The sequence below is a fragment of the Alligator mississippiensis genome, chromosome 5, assembly GCF_030867095.1.
Source record: "Alligator mississippiensis isolate rAllMis1 chromosome 5, rAllMis1, whole genome shotgun sequence".
Taxonomy (NCBI): domain Eukaryota; kingdom Metazoa; phylum Chordata; order Crocodylia; family Alligatoridae; genus Alligator; species Alligator mississippiensis.
The window spans coordinates 54,206,867-54,226,474 of record NC_081828.1 but is presented as its reverse complement, the minus strand read 5'-3'; the positions used below and the strand labels follow the sequence as shown (position 1 = coordinate 54,226,474).

General features: G+C 43.5%; 1 protein-coding gene across 2 annotated transcripts in view; it reads right to left on the bottom strand.

Moving 5' to 3' along the window:
• SMG7 (SMG7 nonsense mediated mRNA decay factor) overlaps positions 1-19,608 on the bottom strand; it is an 83,283-nt gene that overhangs the window by 52,376 nt on the left and 11,299 nt on the right. For both annotated transcript variants that reach the window (XM_014596025.3, XM_014596024.3), the window contains exons 2-3: positions 1,523-1,554; positions 648-765 (exon numbers count right to left, since the gene is read on the bottom strand). In XM_014596025.3, the coding sequence (XP_014451511.1) occupies positions 648-765; positions 1,523-1,554 (150 nt within the window). The remainder of the gene's footprint in view (positions 1-647; positions 766-1,522; positions 1,555-19,608) is intronic.

The window sequence follows — 19,608 nt, the reverse complement described above, 5'->3', positions numbered from 1 at the left end:
TTTAAGACTGGCTCAAATCTACTATTTTGAGCTTTCTCTTCATACAATGTTCTCAACTGGAGCTAGATCTCACACACTGAGCTCAGGGGGAGCTACCTTTTAATTTTTGAGGCTAAATGCCCAAAGCCTTTTCCACGACAAAAGCAGATGCCAGAGCCTACCACAGAGCAGCTCCAGAGGGAAAAACTGATTGTTCACTTGTCTGACTAAAACACCAGACTTGTAGGTTAAACGGTCAAACATTTTTGGGGGGAATCTCACTAAGAAATATATTAGAAAGTCTGTGCAACAAGTGAACACTCTCTCTCCAAAATTAGTCAGTTTCATACATCATGAATGCATACTGCAGATACTCACTGAAACACACAAGCTTATTTACAAACCTTTTTTACCCTTAATCCAAGTACTTACCCATAGCATAGTTTCCCACAGAGCACTAAGTATAAACACCATTTCACAGCCCATTCCCCTACATTCTTTTTATTTCTTTAAGATAAGTATATGATTATTTAAGAAATGTTTAAGTCAAGCTGCCACTTTTGAAGAAAATGAGAGCCTTTTTAACATATTACACCCATTCTTTCATAAATATTGGAAGCTTCCCTGCTTCTCTACCCAAATGTATGTACATTTATTAAAATACTTACAGGTCTTGTTCTACTTTCTTATCTAACGCATATTCCAGATCAGTTACTAGCATTTTTTGGTATAAGTCCTGCAAAGCTTGTCGGGATGTCCAGACTTCAGCTGGACCCAGCTTCGAATCTATAACAAAGAAAGAAAAACAAAAACAAAAAGATATACTATGGCCAAGTACACAGAAGAGAATTATTTCAACTTATTTTCTCCACTGTCAAAATACATGGACCACCAGTGAACTGGAGAAAGATGTGCAGGCTTTGGCTTGTCCTGTTGTAACAAGCCACTAGAAATCTGAAAGCTGAATAATAAGTGAATATAGCAAATAAAATCAAACTACCTTATATAACTTCAATAATAATAAACATGCTGCTCAGATCCTGCAGCAGCCAGAAGGTAGTATTATAAGGCAAACTGTGACATTGACAGACTGCCTTTTGCACACAGACAGTATTTAGATCAACTTTTTCAACTAAGTTGCTAGAAACTGGAAAGGGACTTTCACGTCTTTTTATTGAGAAGATGAGTTATTTCTTTGAAAATAATTATCTGATCAACCAATAATCCTGGATGTATGAGATCTACACAGACATAATCCCTTCTTCCAACAGGAAGATGAGACTGAATGCACACCACCTGCTGGGAAAAGAGAAGAGAAAAGTCCTGCTCTTTTGTCCCAAGTGTTTTGTGTATTACTTGTGAAGCCTGATTCTGGCAGAAAACACAGCTAATTGCAACAAAGCTGTTTATCCATATCAGCAGGACAAACATTTATCATGACAACACTTGTATACTAAAACTGAAGAACATTTCATGAAAAGCATGAAGAAAAATGGGGCAAAATTTTATTCACCGTACTAACTATAAAATAAAAACAAATTACCTGTCATGTCAGCCTTCAGGACTTCTGCCTGCCTGCAAGATAAAAAGGATAAGATATTAGAAGCAAGTTACATTAAATTACATTGTTTTCAGACTACGGAATAAGCCCTTGCCCAGGTCCTTAGATCTTGTCAAAACAGTGAAGTTATAATGATATATAAGGTTTGAATTTTAACTACTACTGTTTAATACCCCAACAAAACCTAGAGAAAGTAGCTTTTTTGGGTTGACTTAAACCCTTTCTAAAAACAGCATAAACAACAAAGAATATCCCTCTTATACCAGAACAGGCACGTCCAGACGTGCATGGACGTTTGGATCTGTGGGGATAACTAGCAGCGATGCACCTTGCGCCACTGCTACTTGTCCCCAGGGAATGCCTGTGCCACGCACGCTTTGGTGTGCAGCAAGTTACCCCGAGGGCAGTAGGGAAGGCTGGGGCCAGCACTGTGCTGGCCCCAGCAGCCTTACCTGGGGACCTCCCGGAGCTGGAACTGCGGCAATCCTGCAGGGCAGAACCTGGTGAACAGCCACAGCACAGCTCTGGGTGGCTTGGCTCTGCTTTTCAGCAGCACACTCTGCGCCTGAGTACGTGCTGCTCTGTTTTGTTTTGTTTTGACCCCTGCATCCGGGGGTCAAAAACACCCAGGGGAAAAAACAAAACAAACTGGAGCGGCACAGAGAACACTTGACTGAGTGGTACTGCACAGCCGCACTCCTCTGGATGTGCCCAACATGTTTATGCACATAGCATATTATACCAGTATAGCAGTGATGCTCAACCTTTTTCCCCAGCAGCCTGGATGGGCAGTGCATCCACAGGCTGGATTTCACCAGTGGTCCCAATCCAGCACCAGAGAGGACACAGCAGGCACCAATCAGCCATGGGGAGGGGGGCGCAGGGCAACTCAGCTGCAACCTGATCCCACAGGGAAAAGAGGACATGGCTTGGCCCCAAAAGGAAGGAGCATAGCCCAGCTCCAATCTGGCCCCACAAAGAAAGAAGGGGTGTGGCCTGGCTCTATAGGGGAACAGGGGAGACAGCTTGGCCCCAACCTGTCCACGCCGGGGTTTGGGGGGGGGGGGGGGGGGGGGGTCGGGTTCAGTCTGGATCCAAATGCAGGGGAAGAGTTATGGCCCAGCTGCAACCAGCAGTATGGGGCTTGGTGTTTGGAAGCTGGGGAGGGTGTATTAATAACCACTGCTCTTCTACTGCCAAATTTCCCACTCCGTGTGTGGCCAGATGCAAGGGCATGTGGAACAGATGCAAGGGCTCCATGGCCCAGACCTGGCCCATGGGCCAGAGCTTGAGCACCTCTTCAATATAATGAAGTTTACTCACCTCTAATGGAAGTTTGAGATGGACACTAAACATTCCTATATAGGATGTGCCAACCAATGCAACTCAGATGGGGGAAACTCCTCATAAGAGTCCCCATAAGGCACAATTTACTCATCTGCCTCACTGATGTTTTGGCTACTATGACAGCAGACTGAACAAGTAGATGGAAACAGAACAAACTACCGCAGGCTCAAAAACAGGTCTTGATAGCTGCACTACTAGTAACACTAAGATATCCTGACACCAAGTTTGTCATTTTTGGGTGGTTATTGGTAAACCCTTCACTCATTTCTTAACTGTATCATGCAAAAAGCACAATCTACCAGTGCACAGCACGTTGATACAAATGCTCTATCAAAGGCAGATCTATGCATTTCTCATTCCCTGTTTCATGAAGCTAGCTCATCTGAGATCACAATACTTTTGTTCAACTGAAACCCATCGCATTTTTACTTCCTTGTATGACTAAAGAATGAGCCACTCCACCTCACATACTATATTGTTATTTCATTATCTGCAATAACTGGTACCAGGTTGTTCTGGATGCGAGGCAGAAGATTTGCTCAGTTAGAAGATATTTTTAGTTTCTTCTTGGTAACTCCAATTACTCTGAATTGTTAATCTGCTGAAGTGTGGTTCCCTTCCTTTCCCCCACTGGAGGTGCCTGTGATAAAGTTACTGATGAAAATAGAAGGTTTTATTGCCAAATAATTCACCAGTCACAAATATAATTTCAAACAGGGGAGCAGAATATTTCAATGAAGCACAGATGTGAGTTGTGAAAACACATAAACCAACACTCATGGCTTTATCTTAAGCATTTGTAGAAATGGATAAATTAATTTACTAACATCTGACCTGTTTATCAAAGCAATAGGCAGCTTTCTTTCTCTTCAAAAGGCACTTCCCCATCCCTACCCCACCATACACAATTATATTAATATTATGACATCTATGTCTGATAATCTGTCAATCTAATTTTAAGAGATGCCAAATCCTCCACATTTCTACCAACTGCATTCATCTTTTCTCCTCCCTATCAGAAGTGGAATACCATGGTCCAGAGATCCAGGGGAGGACAACCACCAGAGAATTTGGGGTATAGGACATGCAAAAGGAAAAAGCCCTTCGTAAAGAGTAAATTATACTAGTTGGTATTTTGGCCAATTAGCTTGACAAGTCTTATATATATGCTGTAGCAGGGCAAAGGAATTAAGGATAGAGAAACCCCTGCCCATTTCCTCTCCCTTACCTGTGGGACGGCATAAAACCACACTGGCTTGGGACAATGTGGCTGGAGTATTAAATATTGCACCATGGGAGATGTACGCCAGAAGTGCCAGCTGGGAAACTCCAGCTGCTGGGGAGATATTCCCAGCCAGGGCCTGTCTCAGCCTGCATGCTGAGCCCTGCAGAGCCTGGGGCTCTGAAAGAGAGGAGCCCAGCCCTGACTGACTGCAGGTAGGCCCTCTTCCCACAGACAACACGAGCCACAGATGGGAAGTGAGTCCCGATGTTGACTGGCTGGATGCACCTTGGGGCAGAGTTAGAGGTGGCCAGAAATGACAGGAGGAGTTCTTGGATGACAGACTAAAGCGCACACGCCAGAAGGGGGCGAGAGACAGCCAGATTGCCCATATTTCTTTATTTTCATACTAGACAGACTGTTGGGAATTCCAGGTATGAGTTTAGGGAGACTCCAAGGCTGGCATGACAGACAGAGTACGATCAAAGCGGCGACTGGAGGCCAGGTCTGGTGTGACCAAAGAACCATACAAAGGATTGTGGCAGGAGTATAGGAGCTCCCAATCTGGACCCCATAAAGGTCTTGCCAAATGGCATTCAGGAATGCAGAGAGTCTCCTAAGGGACTGCCCCGACTGGGTGAGCCATCATCTCCTGCTGAGGCAGAATTCTATAGACTTCTTCCATCGAGTTGTGGTGGGTGACTGCCTCAGCTGGAAACAGTTCTTCCCAGAGAGGGCAACAGGAGGGACAACAAGGCCATAATGCCAGCGTTGTCACATATGCGTATAAATACACACACTTGCACATCAATCTATTTATTTGAATCATCTGACTCACCTATCATAGCCTGAACTAAAGGCTATAGAATGTCTCTGAATCAAGATGTGGTTCAAATCCAATAGCTGTAATTGAACTCTAGAAACACGTTCTAAAAACAAAAACAAAAAAATCACCCAATCCTCACCGGCAGGAAAGGTTCTTCAAGTAGATGCGATATCTTTTATTAAACCAACTGAGTAGTGGGAAAAAGGTCTTAGCAAGCTTTCGGGCACAATCACCCTTCTTCAGCCATAGGGAGTCTCTGCTGGTCTGAGACTCCAAGGAATGAGATGAGGACAGGATGTCAGTGAGAATGTAAATAGGTAGAAATTAGGAAAACAAAAAGGTAAAGCAGGGAGGGGGAAAACAGCAGGGGGAAAAAAGGCAAAGGTGAGTAAGGGTGACATCCAGTCATACTTCTAGCTTTTCTCATTCCTTGGAGTCACAGAACAGCAGAGACTTCCTAGGGCTGAAGAAAGGCAATTGCGCCTGAAAGCTTGCTAAGAACTTTTTTTCCCAACTACTCAGTTGGTCTAATAAAAGATATCACATCTCCTCAAAGAACCTTGCCTGCCTATATCCTTAGACCAACACAGCTACAACCAAAAATCCAGTCCTCATTCAAATTTCAGAATCCATCACAACCCTTGTTAAGTTGCTCCAGTAGTTATCTACCATCACTGTTAGATTTGTGAATTATGGAGGCTGGAACTGTACACGGTACAACAGCAGTGATACAAGAATTCCTAGTGTATGAACAGCTTTCATTATAGTCCTGAGTTCCAGTCCTGGGGCTGAGAGCAAAACCATCCACACAGCACTTGTTGCCCGGGGCTATAAGGGATAGATAGTGGCCTTTCCATCATGGGTACAAGTCTCTTGGATGTCCTCAATCCTTGAGACTTCATAGATTCATATATGTTAGGGTTGGAAGGGACCTCAATAGATCGAGTCCGACCCCCGGCATTCAGGACCAGCAATACTAGGAAATGCCAGTCAGACTGGTAATTAAGAAGTGTTTTGTGAAAGCTTTACATATCTTCAGGTTAACCTCAAGAAGTTCACAGAACTGAATTTATTACATATTGAAATAAGTTTTAAAATATAAGGGCTGGCTTTGTGTTCAAAATCTATACTAAAATTGTCCATCTGGGGAAGATCAAAGTTCAAGCACTTTTATAGAGTTAATTGTTAATTTATCTATGTGTTCTTGTTTAATGTTTCCAATTTCAAAGCATTTTAGCTTGGCCTCTGATTAAATAAAAAAAAGATTTCACAAATCAATTCATTAAAAATATTTCAATATCTATTTAAAGTAATTCTCAATTTACCCAAGTAATTTTAAAACTTACTTCAAAGCCTTACCACAGAACACTTAGAACCTTAAAACCTTATTTTAAAAAGGGCTTCCCCTTGCAAGCTGCATCTTTCCTTTTCTTAAGAACTTGCTAGTATAAAAAGTCTTATTTTACTGCAATCCCAGGAGAGTATGCAGGTACTAAAGTTCAGTTTTAGAAAAAATAAGTTATTTACCAGGCTCAGAAAGCAAGATGTTAAGTTATAATCACCCCCATTATTTTATTTTTATGCTTTACAATTGACAATTCAGTTTTAAATTTAAGAATAATTAAAAAAAACCAACTATCTGGTTTTCCTTATTTTAGAGGAAATAGAAGGTAGCTGCCTCAAGGTTTTAGGGGTTTTAAATCATAAAAAATGTACGGCTGAGAGACCTCCAGAGATTATCTATTCCATTTCTGTGCACCATGGTAAAGTGAGTATTTCTAGACAACACTTGGCAAGGAAAGTCTAACTCGTTCCCAACACGTTTTAGTGACAGAGATACTACAACCTCTTTAGATAGCCTGTTCCATTGCTCAAGTATGCTTCTAGTTAGGGAAAAGTTACCTTATATAACCTGAATCTGAGACAACTCCCCAATAATTAGATTCTAGACATGGAAAAATTATACATTTGTTAACATTTTCCATGTCTAGAATCTAATTATTGGAGGGTTGTTTCAAATGCAAGGTCTGTTTTACCCTTTAGACTTCCTTCAGTTACCAGTAATTGAATAGAAATATGTTCTTTTTACAATTACAATGTCCTTCACTTCCACATGTACCCAATAAGTGCGTAATTTGCTGAACTACATAATACAAAAAAATATATATATATTTCCCTCCCCCCCCACCTACTACTTACATTGTAGTGCGCATTGGTTATCAGCATATTGTTTAAATGTATAAACTGCTTAAAATGCATAGGAAGTACCTACGTTGCAATGCTACTGCCTATTTTGTAACGCACCCCTCTACCTACATAATTGGTTAAACCAGAAGTGCTCAACCTCCAGCACACAGTGTCATGTCACCTGTATTCTGGAGCTCCCAACAGGTCCTAATATTTGGCAGTGGAGGAGCAGATATCTTTGTTATCCAGCATCCCCAGGGTAAGAGGATTGCCAGTTATGTAAAAATTCTGGTTATCTAAAATAATCCAGTTTTCAGATAAAGGGGAGGGGAGGATGCGAAAGGTAGAGGAGGTGAACCTCATATGACTCGTCATACTACACCCCCACTCCCCCCGCCACTACTATGCAAAACACACCAACCAAGAAAGTTTTGGTCCTCTCTGCCAATTATACAACCTAATCTGATGGCAAGAAAAAAAAATGTTCTGAAACTCATTTGACACCTGTACTACAGCTTTCAAATCAGAATTCAGTTCATGTTTCACAATTCATTTGTAGAGTTTATTATTGGGGTTTATATCCATTTAAATCCTATTTTTTACATCGGTCTAAGTCAGTAAGCAAACAAACTTGATTCAAATAATCAGGTTTATTTAGATTTGGTAGCATTTGGATTTTGTAGCTACTTGGCTAGGAGGTAAATCTCAGAGATTGGCAGCCATTAAACACATTTACAGCTAAATATAACCTAAACTTGCTGTTACCCAGGAGGGTACAGCGTGTCTATACATACTTATTTGTGCAACTGTATACCTTAATAAAAAGTAAATAAGAACATGACTGCATTATGTTAAAAAACCTCAGAGGTTTCATTTATTTGCATCAGATTTTACTTATTGATTTATGCATTTGGTTAAAAACTGAAACTTAATTGAAAAACACAAAATCTGCATTTGCAACATGTTTTATTAGTTAAATAAAAATACCTGAAATATGCTACATACACAAGAAAAATAATTAAGTGCACTTCACATTAAAACAAACTTACTAAATCAAGTATTTTCTAGAGTTCACAAGTTGAAGTAGTGCTGACCAGAAAAAGTATCCTTTAAGTCATTTTAGAACTAATGGATCTCTGTAAGTTACTCATCGTTTCTATTCATAAACTGGAAAAGGAATAACAAGTTCTCTTACTTTTTCAACTTCCAGTTGGTTTCTACACTTTGAATAAGCCAGTTATGGAAATGAACTAAATTAAAACAAATTAGTTCCTTCAGAGGGATCCAGCGGAGATTCAGCCCAATTCAGTGACCGAATCTCCGAATCGAATCAGGAGACCCCCTTAATCTCTCTGAAACAAAATGGTACCCTTCGAATCGATCTGGAGAGATTTGGAAAGATTCGGACATAGACACAGCTTTAGATGTTTTTTCTACATACCTTGAGATACCAGTGGGCTCACGCATGCTGTGATGCTGGTGCAGATGGAGTCTCACAAGAGCGTGGGAGGGTCCCTAACACACTCGGCAGCAGACCCAGAAATGGACCAGAATAACTTCAGGTCAACTTCCAGGTCCGCCCGGAAGTGCGCAGGGCCCCCCCCCATACCTTTCCAGCTTGGCAACTGGTGCCTCCTAGGTCTGGGGGTGCACCTGGGGTCCCCCTGCAGCCGATCGCCAAGTTGGGAGGGCGTGGGTGGCCCCTCCCCCCCCCCCACATGCTCCCTGACAGACCCAGAAGTGGGCCAGAAGTACTTCCGGTCCACTTCCAGGTTTGCCACTGAGCATGGGGGGGGGGGGGGGGCGGGCCACACTCCTGTGGAACACTCCATCCACCCTGGCATCACAACACTCACAAGCTGCACCTGATACCTCGAGGCATGTAGAAAAATCATTTGAAGCTGCGTCTGTGGCCGAATCACTGATTCTCCAAATCAGCATCGAATCTTCGGATTCGGCCAAATCAAATTGGAGACAGGGATCCGAAACAACGAACTGAATAACTGTCCCAGATTTGGGCTAAATCCAAATTGAATACAGCCCATTTCGCACAACCCTAGCAATTGTCTGCTCAGAGTGAACTGATTAAGAACAGCAATATACAAAGGAGGAACAACATAGGGAGAGGAGCTGCAGCAATAGAAAAGTGAGACCTTAACTCAGTCTTGTGAAGTTCAAGGCATGTCTAAAACATTTAATAAAATGACTATCCTAAGGATCTGTAGGTAAAGTGGGAAATCAGACCCATGTCATAAAGCTATTGCTCAAAAATGGGCTCCAACAGCTTCACAGCATGTTTGTAGGATCACAAAGGGCTTTACCAAAAAAAAAAAAAAAAAGAGCTGGAAAGATCCATTAAAGATCATTACCATGTGAACGGTGGTCTAACCAGGAACCAGAAAATTCAACTAAAAAAACATTCCCTATCAACTAGGTTAAAATAATCTAAATGGTCCATAAGAACCATATTCCAACTCATGGAAGACAAGAGCCAGTCATAACAAATGTATACTTTCCACCCTGTCTAAGCTGCCAGATTGAGCGTCTGAAGTAAAGTCAGGTCAGCTATAGGACACCTGCTGCAGAGGGGAAAAAAAGCATGCCAGTAACCTTCATTAGATGTGCAGTATGGTTAAGAGGGTAAGACTAAGTCTTGATTTCTAGAATCTTTTCTTAAGTCATGAAATTACTTCAGAAACTTAGTCGTTTCCATAAGATAAGCTCCAATGATATAGAAAATTTTAAAATCTACACTCTAGAGGTGCATCTATCATCGGTCTGATATTGGATTGGCACTGATCTAAAGAAAATTGTTTGTCAGCCCACAGGCAGAGAGGAGCACAGCCCAGCAATGTGGAGAGCACCGTGCAGCTGGTAAGTCTGGTGTGGAAGGAGAGGGGGAGGGACAGATCAATGCCCCCCACAGTGAGGGAGGGAGTGGGGCTGGGGGAGATGCTGCCCGGCCGGGGCAGGGTGGGCACAGGATGGAGCTGCGGCTCATCCAGGGGGCGCAGGAAGGGGGGTGGCTCCCACCACCGTGTGCCGCTCATCCGGTGGTTCCCGCCGCTCATCTGGGAGGGCACTGGGGAGAAAGGCATATGACCCAGATCTGCACAGGGCAGACTAGGCAGGCTGCAGCTGCAAGCTAGGGCTGTGCTACGCTTGGGGCAGGCGACAGCAATGCTGGGAGACAGCTAAGGCAAAATTTGGGGTAACTGCAGCCACCACCTCCCAACACTGCCACCTCCCGGCCCGAGTGCAGCACTGCAGCCTGCCCTGTCCAGACAGCACAGATCTGGGGGCACATGCCCCTCCCCTCCATGCCCTCCTGGACAAGTGGCAGGAGCCACCCCCTCTCCCTGTGCCCCCCCCCCCAAGACAAGCCACAGCTCCATCCCACGCCCGCCCTGCCTGAGCAGCACCTGCCCCAGCCCCACTCCCTCCCTCACTGTGGGGGGCACTGATCTGCACCCCACCATGCCCCTTTCCTCACCTTTCACCACAACAGACTTATCAGCTGCGTGCAGCTGTATCGGAAATCAGATTGGTATCGGCTGATACGTCTCCTTAAAAATCAGCTATCAGTATGGGCCAACAAAATCTCTATCAGTGCACCCCTACTATACTTCACCCGCTGCTATGAGATTCTGTAGCATCCCACATATGCTGAAGCAAACAAATTTACAAAACTTGCTGCTAAAAATCTGCCACAAGAGCTTGAAAAATGCAGCTGCAATTCTCTCACTCCAATTTAATCAAACCACATAGTATGCCAAAAGTAACAGGTTCTGACAAGTAGATTTTTGCTTCAAACCAGAACTGCAGAGCAATTGGGGCTTGTCCACACATGACATTTACTGGCTGAACTACAGTAGCCTAATTATACCAGGACAGTTTCACCATTAAATTCTCTCCTACGTGCACAAGCTCTTAAAAACAAAGCAAAACAAATCCCAGAAAACTCTGAGACTCAAAGCAACACCCAACTGACTGCAGTATTACGTGCAATAGTCATGAACCAAAAATCAAATCATAGTCACCACTGTGCGTCCCTCTCCCCTACATGCTGGTTTTGAACCAACAGTGACCTGGTATAATTTGAAGACAGTCCTATGAACTGTGTTTCATCATTTGGGAAAAGTTATTGTGCAGGAAGATAACATTTGAAAAAAGAATTTAGTCGATATCATGCCCACTGTTGAACTTCTCATATTGCCTCCTCCTGCCAAAAGTAAATCATCACACCTGCACCAATTCAGCTGTCAAACCACAGCTTGAAAACAGCCTGAGAACTGACAATAACTTATCCATTCTAATACTGAAAATTATTCTGGACCACAGCTGAATGCCTGCATTTAAAAATTCAGACCTATATATTGGAACTTATGAATATAACAAAGCAGAAAGCAGCAAATCATCCACAAAATACAGATGGCTATACTACTTTAGTGAGACTATCAACCAGCAAACATTCTCCTCTTCACCCAGGCAGTGAAAGGACACTAAAATACACAGAAGCCTCTGCAAGTCTTCATGCAAATTTAGGAGGTTATTCAAAGCTAAGGGTACTTTTAAATAGTCTCTTTCAAAGAGGCTAAGAAAGCATCTTTCAAGTCAAAACTGAGTCTACTGCTAGCTTCCTGCCATCACTAGCACCTGCAGAGCCAAAGAAAAGCCACATAACACATACTTTTGTTACAGCACATGCTAACATGATGAACCTCTAGCTCACTCAAAATTATATTTTTTAATAGGACAGGGAACTTTAGGGTCTTTTTTTTATCCTGTAAAATAATATTTCACAAGCCTGGTGGTGCATGCAGTATTTATGCCATACACCAGAATCACAGAAAATCTACCTTTCCACTTTGCGGGTACTATCTACAGACTGTCTGGACACGCTTAACCTTTGCAGCTGGTAACTGTTTGTCAGGGTTGAGGGGCAAAGCAAGAGAAAAATCAGTCTCTCTTTACATATTAATTAGGGAGTCTGTGCAAGTGCTGTAAGTTTGACAGCTCTTAAGCACACCTAAACTTTCATCAAAAATAGCCATTGCTATAACCAACTTAATGCTGTACCTCCCTTTGTGGTAAAATCTAAAAAAATTATGTTGTTACTATTGCTGCTGACAGTTCCTAAATTAATACATGTAGGAAATGTTGGCAGAGTACTTAATGGAGGTCCTTAGTCTCAGGAACTTGCTTTCCCAACTTGTTCGACAAAGCCTATGTTTAGTGACCTTTAGGATGCAGGTTCAGACTTACCAATTTGCTCCAGCCTTTAGCTAACTGGACAACTAGGGGTGGTACCAAGATTTTGAAACGGTATCGGGAGTCTGACATAAGAATTAACAAATACAAGGTAAGCCAAGTAGCCAAGTAGTTTCCTTCACCTTCTGCCTATTGCTTCAAAATACCATTTCTCTTAAAAAACATTAATAGACATGCAGACGGTCTCAGGACAATTAGTGTGCGCCAATATGCAACAGTGAGGACATGAGAACAGAGGAGTCTCCCCTGCTTGCATATTTGGGCAGAAGAGATAGCACGCACAAAGGTGGTCTCCAGACCATCTTGAGGGCTAACAGGGTTGTTTCCAGCCCCTGAATAAAAACAGTGTTACATTAGGGGATGACTGAACTGTAGATGAAGTGTAAAAAATTCATACAGTTCATCTATATAGGTGTAGCAATTCTCAGTTTTAGACTTGAAGCACCCCACAAAAATGACAGCTCTTCATTTTCACTCTCTGAGTGCAGAAAAAACTGATAGAGAAATTTGTCTGTTGCAAAGAACTCAAAGATCACAACAGGTTGTAAATATAAATAATACCTTACCGCAATAAATTTCCCTCAACAAATTTATTTTCTTTTGCAGAAACCAGTGTGAAAATTTGATCCAGTGGTGAAGGTGGTGGATGGACTCAAAGGCCCAAGTGTTGTCAACGGGGTCTCCAGCGATTTCCCTGCCTCAACCATGGCTCAGCAGCTGCAATGATTATCTGGCTGTTTCATTTTGTCTTCTTGTTTGTTTTAGTTTGGCTGTTCAGACTTTAGATATGAATATTAATGCTGAAGTTGTTAATGATGATGTCTAATTCATGAAAATCTAGGGTATGCATGTGAGGACCAGAATCTGATTAGTCAAAACATATGGGCAATGAGTACATACAAGGTCAGAATGTTTATGACACTGTTGTTTTCTATTTCAAATCTCTGGGCTTAGTGTACAAGACATGCTTGCAAACCCAACAATGCCAGTATTGTGTTTCACCCTGTGGCATTCTTGAAGAGATCTCAAGGAACCTCAGGGTACTGTGTCACCCTAGTTGAGAATCACTGATATAATGTCTCTACAAGTATTCCACAGACATTCAAAATAAGTGGCTGTTAGAGATCTAGACTGACAGCAGATTGGTTGATGAGGTATTTAAATTACAAGGAGAATAGGTAGGAATAAAACAGTTAAGAATAGTAGAGCAGAAGTGCCCAATCTGTGGTACGGGTACCATCAGTGGTACGCAGACAACCTGTCAATGGTACACGTTAACAGATTTATTATAATTACTTTATATGACAAAAAAATTGCTGGTGGTACTTAAGTTTGCATCATTTTAACTTGGTGGTGTGCAATCTGTCCGAGTTTGGGAACTGCTGTAGTAGAGAATGACTGAGTTTCCCAAAGATTTTAGCCATTACTCTTAGAAAAAATGAAAGATTAGAAATGCTTAAGTAAACCTTCACATTATTTTAAAATGAAGACTAACTGATATTATGCTCTGGTAGCTTTTTTCCCCAACACCATCCATAGGGTTTTCTTTCTAAATAAGGTAAGGCAAGGGTGAGTGAATCACTGAACTATTTTAGTTTACTTCCCCATCTCCTACAGCTGGCAACATAGTTTCTAAGGTAACCATTTGTTTTAGATGCTCTGAACAGGGAAACCAAGTTACTAAAGGATTTTAAAACAATTTATTTCAAACTACAAGAAAGGGTTTCATGTTCAAACTTAATAAAAAGCTATGTTCTTCTCCACTTGTGTCCCTTCAAGTCATCGGCAACGACACTGTTCAAAAGAACATCTCCATTCAACACTTGGTTTAATACCAGAGATGCAAAAGTTACTTTCAATTTCAAAGAGACCTTAGAAAAAATCAATAATCTTGCTGAATACTATGGCTGTTTGTCACCATCCTTCATTTTAACTAGAGGTGCACCAATACATTAGTTCATATCGTATCAGCACTGATAAAAGGAAAATTGACATTATCAGCAATCGGCTTTTTTTGGCTGATGTGTCTGGTAATGTCACCAAAAAATCTTGCGTGCATATGCGCAGCTGCAGCATGCACGCGGCCAGGAGTACAGCCCGGCAGCTTGGAGAGCAGCATTCAGCTGGTAAGTGACAGAGCTGGTGGCTGGTCTGGGGGGCGCAAGGGGGCAGAGAGAGGAGGGGCGGCTCCTGCCGCTGCGTGCACCCCTGAGGGAGACATGGGGGGCATATGCCCCCCAATCTGTGCACAAGGCAAAGGGGTATGCCACCAGCCCCAAACATGCAGCTGCCAGCCTCTCACTGGTGGCTGTGATCAGGCCAGCAGGACAGAGTGGGCAGTGGTAGCGCTAGAAGGGGAGTCTATGGTGAATTTTGGGGTGGCTCTAGCCCTCCCCATAGGCCGCCCACCAGTGCTGCCCACCCTGCCCTGACCACGAGTGCAGCCACTAGGAAGAGGCTGGCACCAGCCTTGAGCACAATGCACAGCCCGCCCTTGCCCCACACACAAATTGGGGGGCGCATGCCCCGCCCCATGCCTCCCCCAACAGTACGCACAGCTGTGGGAGCCGCCCCCTGGGTGAGCCGCTGGCTCCACCCTGTGCTCCACCCTACTGTGGCTGGGCAGTGCCTGCCTCTGCCCCACTCCTTCCCTTTTTCAGGACAGGAAATTTTAATCTAAGTCTCAAATTTCCATGGGTCTCTTTAAAAAACAAGAAAGCAGAGTTCTTCATTGCAAGCCAACAATTATAAAGACGAATGAAAAGAAAAACAAGTTTCATAAAACAAGAGGTGAATTCAAGAATCTCTTCCAATCTACCAACTTGCTTACAATTTACTTCTAAAATACTTATAACTTCTAAAATTTTACTTGCACATCTGCCCACAGTAAGTAATGTGTCAGGTATAGATTGGACAGCCGGTTCAGGGCTAGGGCCAGACCACAACCCTTCCCTTCCCCACCTCCCCACATGAGACTGAGCCAGGCTCCTCCTCCATACTGCTGGATTGGGGCTGGGTTGCCCCCCACCCCTCTCACATAGACAGATAGGTCTTTGCTGTGCCCAGAGCCAGACTGGGTCCACCAGCTGGATCCAGCCTGCAAAGGGTTCAGACATTGCCCATCCAGCCTCCTGAATGAAAAGGTTGAGCACCACTGGTACAGACAGAACAGCCATAAAGCTAGGGAGGTGAAAAAAGGAAGATTCCCAGGCTTGTTAACATAAAATATTTGATAGCAACAACTAATCCAGTTATTTATGAAATATAATAAATTTTATTTCCAAATTAGCATGCTTTTAGAACAGAGAAGTAAAGCAACTATTATTCTGAGAAAAGTCATTCACAGTAGTAACTAAGCCATTAAAATTTCTCCCCTGGATAGATACGCCTTTTGGCAACTAGGAAGCTGGTACGATTTGTAATTGCTGAGGATGTGGATGGCAACAAGCAGCAGAGAAGAGAGAACAAAGAGAAAATGTTTTGGAGAAAAGGATTGGGATTTAAGTGCTGGTTTTGACCTGCAAGGCCCTAAAATTATTAAGGATCACATCTGTGGGAGTCCAGCGAGGAAAGCAATGCTAAAGGGCAACCAGCACAGATTCACAGCAGGTAGATCCCGCCCGACCAACCTTGTTTCTTTTTATGACCAGGTCACCAAATGCTTAGACACAGGAATCAAGGTGGATGTCATCTACTTGGATTGTAAGAAGGCCTTTGATATGGTATTGCATTATATTGTCATAGATAAACTGAGCAACTGTGATGTAGATGATTACACAGTCAGGTGTGTGGCAAATTGGCTTAGGGGGTCGCACCCAGACAGTGGTGGTGGATAGGTCAGTATTGACCTGGAAAGGTATCAGCAGTGGAGTCCCGCAAGGCTCAGTCCTTGGACTGGTGCTGTTCAATGTCTTCATCAGTGACTTGGATGAGGGCATAGAAAGCACTCTATCCAAATTCACAGATGATACCAAATTATGGGGTAAAGTTAACACGTTTGAGGTTAGGGAACGAATACAGGCAGATCTAGACAGGTTGGAAGAGTGGGCAGAATAGAATAGGATGCAGTTCAATAAGGACAACTGCAAGGTGCTGCGCCTAGGAAGAAGGAATCAACAGCACGCTTACAGGCTAGGGGAAGACCTTCTCAGCAGCACAGCAGCAAAAAGGGATCTTGGAGTCACTGCCGACTCCAAGATGAACATGAGTCGTCAATGTGATGAAGTGATCGGTAAAGCTAACCGCACTTTCTCATGCATTAGCAAGTGCATGACAAACAGGTCCAAGAAGGTAATACTTCCCCTTTATGTGGCATTGGTCAGGCCGTAGCTGGAGTACTGCATCCAGTTTTGGTCATTACGCTTCAAGAGGATGTGGACCTTTGAGAAGGTTCAGAAGAGGGTCACTCATACGGTTAGGGGCCTGGAGGCAAAGCCCTATGAGGAGAGATTGAGGGCCCTGGATCTCTTTCAGCCTCTGCAAGAGAAGGCTAAGAGGTGATCTTGTAGCCACCTACAAATTCATCGGGGGGGGGGAGGCACCACCAAGGAATAGGAGATGCTCTGTTTACCAGGGCACCCCTTAGAGTAACTAGGAACAATGGCCACAAACTGACAGACAGCAGATTTAGGTTAGACATCAGAAAACTTTTTTACGGTAAGGGTTGCCAAAATCTGGAATTGGCTTCCAAGGGTGGTGGTGCTCTCCCTTAGCTTGGGGGTCTTTAAGAGGAGGCTAGACAGACACCCGGCTGGGGTTGTCTGACCTCAGCACTCTTTCCCGCCCAGAGCAGGGGGTCGGACTCAATGATCTGCTAAGGTCCCTTCCGACCCTAATATCTATGAATCTATTAACTAGTAAGGCTGTGCAACTCTGGACTCTGTGGGAGACAGTACAGTTTTTCCACAAATTTTCTAAGGTACACAGAAGACTGAAGGCAGAGTTGCTCTTTAGGAGAGAAACAAGAAAGACTAACATCTCCTGACAATTTCAGGTTCAAAGTCACTTTTACTATTTAAATCTCCCTTTTATAGTACCATTTGGAATTTATGAGTATTTCCTCCTCCTCCTGCCCAGTAACTCCAGGCTACTGGAGTTCTCACTCTTGTTAAGATATACTACAGGTGCTCAACCTTTTGGCTGCAAGGGCCAAATAAATGGCACAGGGCCAGCCCTGCATCACCTCTGCCCAGCCCCATGCACTGAGAGCAGGGCTCAATGACACCTTCATCTGGCTGATCTAGCCCACAGGCTCACAGTCCAGGAGGATTCCCTTGGGTCTGTGGGAAGCCCCGCAGGCCAGGTGACAGCACTGGGGGTTGAGCACTACTCAGATATAGACTTGGGCGTATGCAGAAGGTCTGTCCACTCCACAAAGCCCTACAGTCTCTAGCCAAAGCACCCTCTCTCTTGTGAATGTCCCAAGATAAATAATAACAATTTTAATGTTGCACACTACAGGTTAGGTATAAAAGACATAGGCCAGCGATGCTGGTCACCTCAACTGATTTGTTGGCCTGTTTCACAAGAAAACATTGAAGAACTCCCTCTCCCTTGGTCTTGGTATCTTAGGCAAGCATTAACTCTGGAGGAGATAAGAGTCTATGCTACTTCTCTTGCAAATTTTCATAACATTGACACCTGAAATTATAATACATTGTTCACCAAATGTTGATGAATAATACATCAAATAGCCTCCACAGAATAAGCTAGTAATTAAATCTGCAGTTTAAAAAAAAAATCACTTTTAAAAAACATTTCTTAACTAAATACAAGACTTTAATTTTACTTGGGTCTAAAGTCTTCAAGGGCAAAATTCAGCAATTTGTTAGGTAGATATATGCAAAAAGGTTGCACTCCCTATTTCAAAGTTTTAAAAGGAGTCAGTCTGAAATACTTCGACCTTAAAGTAAATGCATGCATAGCTTTAATAAGCATACATGTTGTAAAGCTGGGGGGAGGGGGGGGAGGGAGGGGAGGAGAAGGAACACGACACAACAATAACATTTAAAAAAACAAATTTCTTTTTTTACATGCAAATCCCAAGAGAACCTTACAATGGAACTTGGAATTTAGTTCCTTCATAATGTAGTTAATACTAAGTTAATGCTGTACCTAGGAGACAAGAATTTACTTTAGGCATATATTCAGGAGAAGTTCTTGGTGTTAACAGGCCTTTCAACTCTGTGGCCAAAAACAGGACAGAATCCAATTCCAGAGGGAAGCCTGCACTTGCATTAGCTACTTGACCTCCTTTCTCTTCCCACAACCCGCTGCCTCAGACCCTGTATACCTACACCAAATAAGATTTGGTTCCAACATGATTTCCTTCACTGCACAACCTGAATTTCTTTTTGAAGCAGCTTCAGACAGTGTGCTGAATGATACAAAAGTTCTGTGGCACAAAATGCTATACGATCACAGAATACATACATACATCTTCCCCTGGCACTGAACACCTGTTTAAGAAACACCCATCTCAGTTGTGCCCACCACCTTCATCAATATTCACAGGAAACCCATAGGCACCTTATCTCTTCTGCCCCCACTCACTTCTCTCTTCAGCTAGAAAGAACCATCACAATATACAGCAATTTGAGAAGTACCTGACATTGGTCTCACCTGGTCTTGTTTGGGAAACTCAATCACCTGCCTTCTCCAAATGGTTTTAAAATTAGTCAAAGCACCATTAGTTGCCAGTTTCTTCAAAATAAACTAAGAGCAGGAAGGTCCAAAAACCAAAGTGTCACTTGTCAGACAAAGCAGTGCCGCACCAATAGAGATTTTGGGGGCCGATACCGATAGCTGATTTTTAAGGAGACATATCAACCAAAACTGATCTGACTATTGATACACCTGCGTGCAGCTTGTAAGTCTGTTGTGGTGGATGGAGAGCGCGGAGGGGCAGATCCAAGGCCCCTGTGGCGAGGGAGGGAGCGGGGCTGGGGCAGGCACTGCTTAGCCAGGGCAGGACATGGGATGGAGTCACGACTCATCCAGGGGGTGCAGGACGGAGGGGTGGGGGCAAGGCTGTGCTCAGGGTGAGTGACGGTGGCACTGGGACAGGGCGATGAGCAAGGGTGGGTCTATGGTAAAATCTGGGGTGGCAGCAACCCTGCCCCCCATAGCCCCTCTCCCAACACCGCTGCAGCCCACCCCGAGCACAGGCCCCATGCAATGGGAGCACAGCCCTGAGTGTGGCACCACAGCCCCGAG